This window comes from Lutjanus erythropterus, chromosome 5 (genome assembly GCF_056507025.1).
Source record: "Lutjanus erythropterus isolate fLutEry1 chromosome 5, fLutEry1.hap2, whole genome shotgun sequence".
NCBI classification, from domain to species: Eukaryota; Metazoa; Chordata; class Actinopteri; order Lutjaniformes; family Lutjanidae; genus Lutjanus; species Lutjanus erythropterus.
In genome coordinates, this window is record NC_139321.1 from 29,472,802 (window position 1) to 29,486,787 (window position 13,986).

General features: G+C 38.1%; 1 protein-coding gene across 1 annotated transcript in view; it reads right to left on the reverse strand.

Annotated features, from left to right (window-relative positions):
- diaph2 (diaphanous-related formin 2) overlaps positions 1-13,386 on the reverse strand; it is a 520,520-nt gene extending 507,134 nt beyond the window's left edge. The window contains exons 1-2 of the mRNA XM_084719553.1: positions 13,104-13,386; positions 12,059-12,448 (exon numbers count right to left, since the gene is read on the reverse strand). Of these exons, the coding sequence (XP_084575679.1) occupies positions 12,059-12,142 (84 nt within the window). The 5' untranslated portion in view covers positions 12,143-12,448; positions 13,104-13,386. The remainder of the gene's footprint in view (positions 1-12,058; positions 12,449-13,103) is intronic.
- Positions 13,387-13,986: the final 600 nt, after the last annotated feature.

Genomic DNA, 13,986 nt, shown 5'->3' on the forward strand with positions numbered 1-13,986 from the left:
TTTGCCTCAAAGCTGATGTATTTCCACGCAGTTTTACTATTACCTCTCTAAACTGTAGCAAGCATAGTTAGGAGACAGCTATCCTTAAAAGTAATTAGCTTCACCTGGCTTGTACCTGCAGCTAGCAGGTAACAAGCAGCACAGTGAACTGAGCAGCAGCAGTTTCTTGGCTGATTAACATTAAAAGAGGCACCAACTAAACACTCTGCCACCACTGTAAAAACTCACTATCATGGCCACAACAAAGATACATATTGCTTTTCTGCTGTTATCTTTTCTACTGTATCGCACAACATTTAGCTACTGTAAATTTAATGACAACTCAGGCCAATTCATAATCAGGGTTCCTACACATTTTCCATTTCAAAATTTCATACTTTTCCAGCCTGAAATTTCTACAGAGTTCTCTGTAAATTTTTTTAGACCATATTTGACATCTAGTATATATTATAATGCAAACATCTGCACAAAGAGGAAGTAAACTAAGTCTTATTACCAATACTTTTATCATTTTACCTTAGCATTCTGAACAAATGATATTACATTAATGTTCCCACCATATCTTTTTTTAGTTTCTCTTAAATAAGAGCTGCAAATGCATTGAAAAAGTTATATCAATTTTCACGGCATCTGTGCAGCCTTGTTTATTCATCTTGTCTATGGAAACAAGTATGATGACAGCCATTAAGGTATGATTTCTTTATTGCCTGATATCAGACAGAACTGTCAACTCATTACACAAAGGTCTGGGCCCTGACAACTTACGCAGAAAAGATAGGCTGTTTACTTTTCTGATAACTATATCACCGCATAACTCATAAATGTTCAAACAAGCTTAATATTTGTGTTATTTGCAATTCAAAGATATTGCTGCATTTTCTTTCAAACTAATTTGCAAACTAATTTGGTTGTGGAGTCTGGATTTGGCACAGTTATAACGCACTTGGAGCAGAGCTTTGTTTGTAGGTTGTGATGTACAGGCATAGAGGCAGCTCTGTGTAGGAGCGTCAAATATTTTCCATACTCTCATTTTCATACTTATCCAGACCTGGAAATTACTCAAATCAAATTCCATGCTTTTCTATATTGCATAGGAACCCTGTATAATGTGTATTCAGAAGTGTGTCCTTCCCATTCTTAAACTAGGCATTATTTTCCCTTCACTTTTCCATGTATTTCTTCCCCTCTTCTCACAGTACCACTCTGTACAGCATTTGTATAAAATAAACATTTCTGTCGTGATTTCACTGCTACTCCATTTGTTATTTTTCTTCCATAACATACACTGTCCAGCTGGTTTGGCCAGCTTGTCCACTCTCATTACCCAGAATTCCTATATGAGCAGAGAGCAACATGACTGTGACCTCATAGTCTTGCCTTACCACTGCCAATCCTGATGATGCACCAGACTTATTACTAGCCAGAGCAGACAGTAAGCTGCTACAGCACAATACTTCATATTTTCAATACATTTTAAAGCTATCAAGATGACATATCTACACAGTTTATTCTAATCATTTGTTAAATTATATTTGTCAAACCCAAATTATATCCAAAAAGCAGCTTCACAACAAAAAGAAATAGCAGATTTATTTATTTACAGATTTAGAAATGCAGATTTTGCCACATTTTTTATAGAATACTGTACTTATTCAACATTTCTGATCCTATTTTAAAATCCGACCTTACCTATGCCTACAAACTGACATTAATTAAACAGTCACCCTCAAACAGACAACAAAATTACAAAACCAGCATGAGCCACCAGCCGAATGCGGGAAAAATATGCAAGGGGCTGGTAGATTTACTTCACTCACCAGCCAAAAAAAACAATGGTAATCTACTGAGTGGATGGTAAAGTTTAAATGTTCGCAAGTCATTTAACCAGTGGGCAAGGAAAGTTCTTTTGGCACCCTGCCCATACAGTGAAGTGGGAGATGGTACGTTTCAACTGGAGCCAATATGTACGGCGAGCATTTATTTATACATTTATAACAAAAGGTCATCAGTTCCAAGGTCTTTGATATCTCACACCTCAAACAAGCTGCTAATTTTGACAAGCATGTTCATTGAGACTGGGGATGCTAATGATTAATCATTAATCAATTAATCACTATTAAGCAATTAACCAATTTAAAATGTATTAACAGATCATTTATGTTTTGTGTACTATTTCTCCAGAGCTCACAGGTTTTCTCACCGTTTAATTTTGGTCTGCCTTATTAGTCTAGAAATGGCAGTAATTGCTCCCCATTTGACAATGTTTTGTTTGGCGGAGCCATTTGTTGAATAAAGACAGGCAGACAAGAGCAGCCCTCTGAGCGAAAGCCTTATTGTTTAATTATTCTGCTTGTTTAAATTGTTTGTGCTTCATGTATTAATGTTTCTCATAAATAATGTGCCACTAGAATTGTTTAAATAGAACTGAAACTGAGGAAAAAAGATGTGGATTTGTATCTTACCGCAATTAATGGACTGTTAACATGTTCGACTGTTGTTTAAAGAAAATGCTCAAAATTTGCAACCATAATTCAGTAAGGTGATAACCGACTTTTCCTTCTATTTGCAGTATATGTGTAGTATACTGGTAAAATAGCTTTGGGCTTCAGGCACTCGTCTCAGTTACATTAGAAACAACTGTCCAGTTTCCCTCTCTCTCTCTCTCTCTCTCTCTCTCTCTCTCTCTCTCTCTGTCTCTCTCACTCATACACTGACAAATAACCTCTGAGATACGGATCACCCGTATTTCTTTTGTCATAGATAATGGAACACAAAAGCAGACATCCACAGTCTGTAATAAGCAAACATGAATCAGGCCCTTGATTGACTGATCACATTGCAGGATAAAATTACCTACCAAACACTCTGCAGATGATGAAGATTGGTACTTCAACTTCACGAATTACAAGTTTAATCATCAAACATTTATTACTTTAAACAGAGCTTTATTGATTGCTGAAAAGCAATCACAGTTTTACAAACTTAGTGAAGTGCTGCTTAAGTCTTTGGTAAATCTAATGTGTCATTCAGAATGAAAATCTCTTCCAAGGAAAATTCTTGAGGAAACAACAGATGTATCAAAAATGTCTGCTCTGTGAATCATTCGTTCTTTTATAGCACCACCATTTTACTACAACTGATTCTCTAAAATTACAGGAAAGGTGTTACACAATGTCATTCCTCATCACATCATATAGGTCTGTGCCCCCAGTAGCGTGAGCAGTAGTCGTCAAGTCATCAAACCATCAGCTGACTAGTCATTGCATGTTTATGATATTAATTTAATTATTTAAATATATATGTTTGGGGTGCAAAGTGAGGCACTGGTTAAATGCTAACAGCAAAAAGATGAATGATTCTGAATGTGTCTGAACAATCCACAGGAGACTTAACATTTTGTTATTTTACAGTATTTCAACATAGTACAACCTCATATGGATTATGTTATTTAATAGTAACTTCCAACTTCACAAAAATTAATACTCACAAACTTATCAATACTGTGAACAATGTGTACTTACTAGGGCTGTCAAACTTGACGCAAATCCCTTTTAACACCACTTTTTTTTGCCGTGTGATTAATGCACATTCTGTTATACTGGCCTGACCCATAGTTTGTCATGCTCAGAGGGCAATATTTTATTAAATAAATAAACTATTATTAACAATAATAATAGTAAATAAATAGATAAATGCATATAAATAGCAACCTTTTCCTAAACTACAGCTGGTTCTGTAGTGTTTGAATTTTAAATCTGAGGCCTGCAGTGCACCATAGATTATTCAACTGACTATTCTATTTGAAGTTTTTAGTGCATTTTGGCCTTAATGATAAATTGAGCAGGTCAATATGCTCATCTGTGCCTGATGGCTTGATGGGGTTGTCGTGTTATTATGGGGGCATATTTTTTTATGCCAAATGCAGCACCTTTGAGGGTATGTGGACAATATATGTCATTGTTTTTGGTTAATGCATTTTATTTAATAGTTACATTTGAATTAGATTTTAAACACTTGAAAAATATCCCTTTAAGGTACATTTTGAACAAACAAAAAATGAACGATTAATTTGTGATTAATCACCATTAACTAAAGACGGCCATGCAATTAATCACGATTAAATATTTTAATCGATTGACAGCACTAGTACTTACAAATTAATTTTGCTAAGTTACAAATTTGCTCCTCGACTACTCTGTGCATGCTGTCCCTGCCTGAACCCGGCGTGTCTTCATCGTCCCTGGACTAAGAGTCTGGTCGGTGCCATTTTAACGTTAAATCACCTCAAGTCCTGTATTTCCTGTCAACTGGCCTCCATTGATTGCAAAGTCTGTATCCCAGACCGCTAACAGAACTAACCGGCTAATGGCTATAGCACACTAAAGCACACACTAGTTAGCAGCAGTGTGCAGGAAAAAAGGTCTGTGGTGCAACAATCTGCCAAGCCTAATGGCAAGGTGCAGTTCCTGAAGAGAATTTGACTTGTTTTTATTTCTGCAACTAAGGAATAATTGAAAATCTGGTCAACCAAGACACTTGTCACCGACTTAAGGTTTAGTCAACTATTAGGAGGGTATCCCTACAAGATTGCCAAGTCTTACTAAAAGTACTAAAGATACTTAAGTGGAATCAGAAATGATTGCCATCCACTTTCCAGAAAATACTATTCTTGCACACTTCTATCTGCCAACATATAGTATGCAGTAGGAATGTGCGCGATCAGTCAACTATATGATTAAATGTTGCCACCCTTGCTAGTTGCCACTAAAAATACTAGTCGGTTAAACTATTTATCTGCGTGCGTATGTGCCAATGGCCCACGCAACCCCAGATGTTTTTATCAGCAAAGGTAGGGCAGATGACAGCTTGTAACACCAGCACGGTTTGGCAGTGTTTTTATATAGAAAATGAAAATAAGGTTGATTGCAGGCTGTGACAGAATAAACTCGTATAACCACTAAATTGGAGCAACATGTGACCACATTCAGCACAGACACAGACACTGACCTGCAAGCAGAGCAGCAGCTGCTGCTAGAACTGCTAACATTAGCTACACTGTGTAGCAGGCTGGCAGCTGAAGTCAGCTCCAGTTAACAATGTTGTTTACAGCCCTGTAGCTCAGTTGGTAGAGCATTTGCCCCACGTACTGAGGCTATCAGTCCTCTACAGCGGCCACTGGTTTGACTCCCACCTGTGATCCTTTGCTGCATGTCATACCCTCTCTCTCTCTAAACCCTTTCCTGTCATATTTTCAGCTGTCCCTATAAAATAAAAGCAAAAATGCCAAAATAACAATCTTTAAGAATGTCATTTGCAGACACTGTGATCCTTTCTGGTCTGAAAAGGTGAAGCATTTACTGAATTGTTATCATGTTTTGTAGGTTCATGTGCAATATTCATATTACACATATTTCAGCAGCATTTAAAATTTGATTTGGCAATTGTAGACTGTGATTAACAGCTTCAAATGGCTTAATACACTTTTTTTTTCAGACAGTTTTTAACATGATCAATTGATAAACTGTGCTCAGTTTTAACTGCTTTCTGAGTGCTTCCTAACTGTCAGACTAGTAAACTAGTCTAAAATAAAATTTGCCTTTAATTGAGTAGTAGTCACCAAGAACATCTCGGGTACATAGAGGCACATAATAAATGTCTGTTTCCTACGGTCACATTATAAGTCTTAAATAAGCTGGTAATTTGAAGTCAGAAAGTTATTTTACAGCTGTATTAGTGTGACTTTTCCCTCATGCTGCTCTGTATAAGGTCATCTTTTACTCCGTATGCACAGGGCTAATTTTTCTCCCTTTCTGTCAAACCGGCTCCCCTGAATTCCTTAAAGAAGACCTCATTCTGTCCCGCCTGTTTTAATGGTTGTCATGTTTTTACAACATCAAGAAAAGGACATTATCCCAGAGTATAGTTGTAAACAACAGGAAAGTTTTGAATTATCTTTATCTCTGAACACTGTGGTATTATTTTTATGTCCTTGGCTGTGTTGAGTATCTACAGTCTAGGCCCAAATCCCACATGGTGTTGCTGTGATGTAATCCTGCTAGTGACTGGTAAAGCAAACATACAGCTCTCAGTGTTTCTCCTCTAAAGACTGATTTGACTTTGCAGAGACGTTGCTGATTCGCAATGCAAATAACACTTTACTTTTCAGTGGCTATGAGTGTGAAAAATCAGTGACAACCCCTACTTTAATCCTGTTCATTATAGATATCAGCCCATCCTTGTGTCTGGGGTCACATGCACATGAAACCACGCAGCATGTCAGGAATGTAATTCTATTGCACCATATATGGTGAAAACGGTGAATAGTAAAGTATAAGCAACGCAGTAACAACATTTTTGTCAAAATAACTTGACAGATCTCTGCAAACAATCTTGAATTCCATTTTGTTTCCATTTTCATTGTCAAAGAGATTGTGAATTTCAGTTTAATTGATTAGAATATGCATATATCTTTATGCTTGTACATTTCAGTTCATTCAGCGAAGCTAAAAAGTGGTGATAAACAAAAGAGGACAAGTCATCGCTCCACCCAGGGATGAAAAATTACTTCCTCTCCCAAACTGTGCTAAGACTTTTTGGCTTCCTTTGCATCTGACTGCACTGCTTGGAGGATTGTGCAACAGGCAGGGAACAGCCCTGGCTCTAAGACCACTTTAAGGAACAAAAAAAGTGATCTTATAGAGACTTCCCACCAGTGATTTGCTGAGTGCTTTCATCATCCAGGCACCCATTGCAAACAACATTATACTTGGGAGGCAGGATATTCAAGAGTTGCAGGCTGCTGTTAGGACTTCTCAAGGCAACACCCTCTGGTAGCTCTGGGAGAGTGTGTCATTTCAGTCCTCTCTGGGATTTCCTGTCTGGCAGTAATTATGGTCACACTTTCCCTTACTTTAATTTTGCTGAAATACAAGCAAAGATCACAACTGGTTTGAGATTGTTTCCCTCTAAACTGAAACAAAGCAGTCGTACTGTTCTCCTCCTCATGTGGCAATTGCTGGTATACCCGTTTGGAAAGTCGAGACTCAACTCATGTCCATGTAGGAGCCCAGAGAGAAAGGCATGTTTAACACTGACTCTGTATTATAGCTTCTAACTTAATCTCTGTGATTTGAATATGATTGTGTTACGTTACTGTTGATGAAAACTCAATACTTCCTGATTTAATGCTTCATAATAAAAGCTTTTTGATTAAAAAATAACAGCATTAGCACGTGTATGAAAAAGGAGCAATAGAGGTAACTAGCCTGCCTTGCCCCTCTGCAGAAAAGGGCAAAAAAAGTCATGTTTACATTCATGTCAAGCAGAGCTTGAGTCAATAATTACGTGTGAATACTGCAGTCAACTGACCCAGGAGTGAATGCCAATTGTACCCTTTACCACTGAAGACAAAAGCCAGATGTTAGTGGGTTTTTGTTCAGTGTAAAAGGGGCTTTAGTTTTAGGACAACTGCATACAACAAGAAACACCACTTAAACAAATGACTGAGGTGTTAATGAAGTCATTAACTAACACCCCTTATGTCTGCAGTCAGTCCAACTTGGCTCATTGGTCACTTTCCACAAAAACAGAAACACTAATCAAACTAAACGGTGCCTTTTTCATTTTCTTGTTTGATAGCAGTAGTTGTAACTAAACTTTTGATCAATCCCATTAATCAGCAAATAATCAAAGTTCAATAAAAGGCACAATATAAAGCTACACTACTACTAGCCAATTACTGGCTGTTGAGAAGTGACATCATCCATAAAGTTCAACAGCAGTCAAGCTTTCCTCTCTCACAATTGTGGAAAAGCAGAAACGATGATCAACAGCAGCCGCTGGTTTTTGTGTTTGGTCACGGAAAATTACTTTCAACCACTGGTTTCTACAGCTGCTGACAGAGTGTACACAGTGAAAAGCACTTAACACACTCAGTAATATAGTTTAGATTTATAGTTTTACATTCCACTGAAGGTAGTGAATACAAAACTGTGGCTACAGTTTGCCAAATAAGGCACTTTTGACAATAAAAGATGCTGTTTAGACAAGTAGTTGTTTGTAGAAAAACAGTAAGCCCTCCAGACCCCATAGTGCCCTGGACTGCTCATTCAATATTTCACTATAGTGCCGAAGTCATGCATGTGTGCATGAAAAAGGGGAAAAAGAGGTGACAAGTCTGCATTGCCTCCACCAAAAAGTCCTGTTTACAATTCTGTTGATCAGAGCTGGAGCCCATAAATATCAGTGACTTCTAGGAATCGGTAGGGACAACTTTTCCACACGTAAAAAAAGATTTTCCTCACATAGGTTTCCAGAAATTTTGTCAGTGTGGAAAATGACAGATGTTGTGGGTTTTTGCTCAAAATCACGTCATCACCACCAGTACACAGCAGGACTTAATCAGCTATCACTGCTAGAAATGGATGCTGTTTTCTGGGTCAGAAGTGTGACAAGGAGTTGATAGGGAGGATGGACCAGGTCACGACTTCTCCACATATATATTCAGTGACTTTTCTCATATGAGTTGCCAGAAAAACTACCTACTGCCACATTACTGTTATTGTTATTGTTTGTTCTTATAACATAGCTAAGTCGAGTTAAGTTTGGGACACTTCTCTTTTACTTTGAAAGCCCAGTGTTATCCAGTAAAGGGCCTGTTATTGTCAGACTCAGGAAGTGAGCAGAGAGAAATGTTGTGGATCATGAAGTTACCTTCTCTTCTTTAAGGCAAAGTGAAATAAATTTCATCACAGCTATTTACAGCAGCTGTAGTGCTACTTGTCGTTTTGTCTCGTGATTTTTTAAATATGTTCAACCAAACTTTGTCTAAAAAGCTACACATACCACATGATTCGTATCAAATTAAAGAGTAAGTTGTGTGTTTCTTTTTTAAATGAAAACAACTTGTGATTATTAGTGTTTTTTTCTGCTTTAGAGATAGGGCTAGGGCTGGGTCGTATGACAAAATTTTCATATCATGTTATTCTTAAAAATCATGTCGGTTTCACGGTATTTGACGGTATTTGTTTTTTCATGCAACAGTGTTCTTACCCAAATTTTCTTCTAATGAGAAAATAATTACTGCAGTTGATTGGCTTTAAATAGCCCATTTCACTGTCATAAGGACTGTATCATGTTTTTTTTTTTCCATGTCCACACACAGGTAAAAGCATGACCCCTTTAAAGTATGGTTGCTATCACACGGCGGGAACGACTGTACGATTAAATGTCCCCACCCACGCTAGTCGGCACCAGAAATACTAGTCATTTAAAATATTTAGATTTTATACAGCCGCACGCCACTAGTTGGGGCTGCGGCACTGTCAGACGGCAGCCCCTCTCGCCCAGCGCGTATGAACTGATCGCCCTGGCAACACCAGATGTTTATATCAGCAAAGTCAGACAGATGAATGCAGACAGTGACAGAATAAGCCGTATATATTCACTCGACTGGAGAAATGTGCCCACATTAAACACATACACGGACATAAACCTATAAGTGGAACTGCTGCTGCTGCTATCACTAGCACCGCTAACGTTAGCCACACTGTGTGTCAGGCTGGCAGCTAACATTAGCTCTGGGTCCGTTACCTGCAGACACTGTGACCCTCTTCAGTGTGAAAAGGTGAAGCGTTTAGTGAGTTGTTGTCATGTTTTGTACATTAATGTGTAAGGCTTGTATTGCACAGTGCAATATATGCGGTATATGAAAAATTAACATCATAACAAAAATAAAGACCGGTTTTCGGTACGAACCTGTATACCGCACAGGCCTAGATAGAGCTCTTTCTTTGGACTGAGTAAGGCAATGTGCATGCATTCTAGCATTCTACTGGGGTCTAAATCTGTTAAAACACAGCACGACTTGTCAGAAGTGACTAATCCAGACTTCATACAGAGTCCAAGACTTCTCCACCACCGTCATATCCCCAAATCTTGTGATCTCATTTCCAGGCAATGAACAGCATGCAGGAATAGCTTAATGACACCGGAGCTCCAGTGACGCAGACTCAGGGTTACCCACTTTCTAAATAAGCACACTCCTCACTCTACGTTAATGTTTCCAGTAGGATGAGCCAATAGAGAGGGTACAAATGAAAGGAATGATGATGTAGTTTTCAGTTGTTATCTAACAGACACTGTCCTTCTGTGACTGTCATTTACTGTGCCGATAATGCTATTCAGGCTGACTAAGGATAGGTTTTATCAATCACTCACACTCACACAGGTCATAAAACCGCCCCAAACCACATGGACACCACACTGCTATACAATGAGTCATCCTATAACTGAACGTCTTCTTCTTTGTGTATGCATTAAAAGAGTATATTGAAGTCCAACTGTCACAACAAGAATGCTCTTTACAGAACTTTTAGCAGATGCATTGACGGGTAAAATCACATGATGCACTGAGTGCTCTGAAAAGTAAAGCACTCAGTGAAACACTATCTGTTTTGCTCACCTCTAACAGCTATTAGCCTCTCTGTATTGGGCTGCATTAAATACTAATAACAAACATCAATAACTATTTGAGCCTCATCCTGCACTAAACAGAGATGTGCTGTATTGACAAAATGCTGTTTACTAGCTGAACTAGAGTTACATTGGCTTGGTTTGACTTGACTGGATTAGAAAGACTGCCTAACAACTTGAAAACTACTAGAAAGGTCAAGTCTCTAGTAGGGATGCAACTGCAATATTGAATATCTCGATTTCATTATTTTTAGTTTGCTTTATAAAATCACTGCTACTGACTGCTGCATCATTTCCATTTTGCAACTGTGCAAACATAATTCAAACATTTACGGCTGTATGAAATTATACATACACTTTAGTATCACAATATTATGTTTTGTAATGCTGTGTTGATTTTAACAACTGTATGGCAATTAATGAATAGTTTATTCAAAGACTGGTGGAAGTGTTCTAATTTATCTTCAGCCATTTGACTCTTCCGCTCTAATGTAACCGCATAAACCAGGACAGGAAGTAAGCACATATTTTTTGCTCAGATTACACAAAAAGCAGTGCTATAATGTTATATGCTACAGGAACTGTGATAAATACAAATCCCACTGTTCTGAGTACATTAAAAAATAAACTTCTTTTCACTCAGATTTTATGCATAAGGTGGTGTATTTTTTATGACAGTTTTCCCAAAATTATATTTAAAAAAACCCTGTAAAATATTGTCTTGCTTACAGCATTGCAATATATTTAACTGTAACCCCTGTATCATGATAAGTATTGTATCACCACATTCTTGCATACGCCTACAAAAGTTCATTGCCGAAGACAATTCATGCTTATTTTTTGTGCAGACTGTCATGTCTGGCTGCCTTTATTTTAATAAAGGGACAGTTAACCCCAACAAGCAATCAATTTTGGGGTGAACTGTCCCTTTAAAGAAGGAAAGCAGAAGCACTTTGAGTTAAAAGGAAAAGAATGTTTTACAAGAACAAAGAATGCTATGCACACCAGATTCATTACTTAATAAAGGACTTTTTTTCAACACATCAGTTTTCATTTTTTATATTGCAATGAATATTTTGGTGACTTTTTATTGTGGTACTATCTTGAGATTTTGACAAATTTTATATGGAAAAAGAATACTGTGCACATCAGATGCTTTATTTAATAATGGGCAATTTTTCTAGTCTGAAGTTTTTTGTATTAGTACATCTCTAGTCTCAGCACTATTGGCTTAATAATGCAGTTAAAAGTTAAAAAGCATAGTAGAGAAACTTTCTACAACTGAAGTTGTACAATTTTTTCAGTCTTAATAAAGTTGGGAGTCGTAAGTTCTTTGATGTTGTGATAAATATATCATGCACTGTTTATCATGGTATTATGGGACCTTAAGTTTTTTATATTATTACATCCCTAGTTTTCAGTGCAATGAGCTTGATAAAGCAGTTTTTCATAGAGTTAAAAAAGTGAAAACTGTTAAGTAGAACAACTGTCTGAGTCTCTCTATAGTTGAATTAACCCTTTGCTTGTGGGATTACAGGATGTGACAGTTCACTGCACACTACTCACATGCATCCTGAATACCTACCAGCTTTTTGTTTTTACCCTCATCCTCGCTGGACTTCTTTTTAGAGGGTTTATTCGGGTCCTCTCCGCCGCTGGCTTGATCCATGATGGCTTTGAGTTAGTTCCCCTCCAGAAAGACTTAAAAGCGACCTCCTCAAAAGTTGTCCAACTCCACCGGCAGGCTTTAAATAACACTCGTACAGCAAACCATCCAGGTTACGTCTTCTCAAAATCCATTCCGTTTAAAGGTAAAAGATTAAATTCAAAGTTGAGCGCTTCCAAATTAGTTCCCGGATAGTATCCAACAATACTCGAGGAGGCTACTTGACGGAGAGGTGTGGTAGGATATGGTGTCCGACCTGATGTGTCCTCAGCTCAGCTGCAAGTCAGCTCACAACCCGGGAAAATATTTCTGAAATGATTAGATAAGTATGTAAACAACAATTGATTAGTCTATCACACTGTCTTGGGCGTTAAATGTTTGACTTAACACGTGTTTCCCTGTGCAGTCTTATTAGTATTCGGAGTGCAGACACACTCAGTGAAGCCAATAGGTTATATATAGTGAACGGTAAAACAGATGTAAACAAACATGTCAGACACAGCTTGGTAAAAATGAGACCAGTGTGTTCTCTTTACACTTACAGACAAAGCCCTGTGTTTGGAAACAGGCTAAATTGTGAGACAAAGCAAACTTAAAACCGTGTAACTTAGCAATAACATACTAGTTACCCACAAAAAAAGAATTCCTGGCAGGTAGGCTGCTCTGACAGTTTTTATCTTGCACTGACATGGCCGTTATTAACCTGACAGTACAGTCATTAATCAGTATTTATAAACAGCTGTTGTAATTGTGGAAAATCACCGTTGTTGTCTCTGCTTGGAATACTTTGCAGTGCTGTACACTTAGCTAGGCTAGCATAAATGGAGGTCCGTTACCTCCCGGACATTATTTCATTTAACAGACATAGACATACACACACGCATTCAACACTAGAGTATAAATTACAATGTGAACAATAAATAACATGTCAAAGAAAACTCACAAAATCCCAACCACAGCTTACCTTCGCAACCAAACCTGAATGCCAGGCCCACGGCGATTCCGCCCACCTCCTTTCTGATTGGCTCGTGAGATGCGTAACCAGAGGGGATTCCTGTCCTGATTGTTCGAATGCTCTGTCAGTCGTAAGGTCGGCGTGGCGTCGAAGGGGAGGAGACTGTCGTGACGGAGAGGTCAGAGGGATTTCTCAGGGAGCGGATAGGACTCAGTCAGTTGTAAGAATAGATCTGTGTGTGAATTATGAAAGGCTGACCGCGGATAGGAAGCAGGGCGGGAATCCGCGGCAACAGACAACACCCTGTGTGTGTGTGTGTGTGTGTGTGTGAGAGAGAGAGAGAGAGAGACAGAGACAGAGACAGAGAGAGACAGACAGACACAACATTTCTGTGCCTGTGTGTGATAATAGCAGTTGGTGTCATTGTTATATACAGTGGTTACCTAGTTACATAATAGTGTACATCACGTGTGTTCGCATTAAAGACAAAGATATGTTTTTCTTCTTAATGCAAGAAATATATTTTAGGGGAACAGAGTTGGGGAAAAGAACATAAAATCTACTGCCAAAATGTGGTGCTGAAATGGCTGGTTGATTAATTTATCAATCAATTGCCGGAATACTGATCAACATCAATTTTAACTGTATGTTAACTGTTGATATTTGAAACAGTATTTTGACCAAAAAAATCCTAACTTTTTCAGCTCTATTGAAGAGATATTTCATCAATTGCTGTTTTCACTGCCAGGTGGTGGGAGGCACTGTGATGGATCAGCCAACAAAAAAATGTCACTTAAAGAAGAAGAGAACCACTAGAATTGAGGAGCAAAACAAGATGATGGTGTTGTCTAGCACAAAAACATTGGTGCTCAGCGGCAGATCTGCTGTTTAG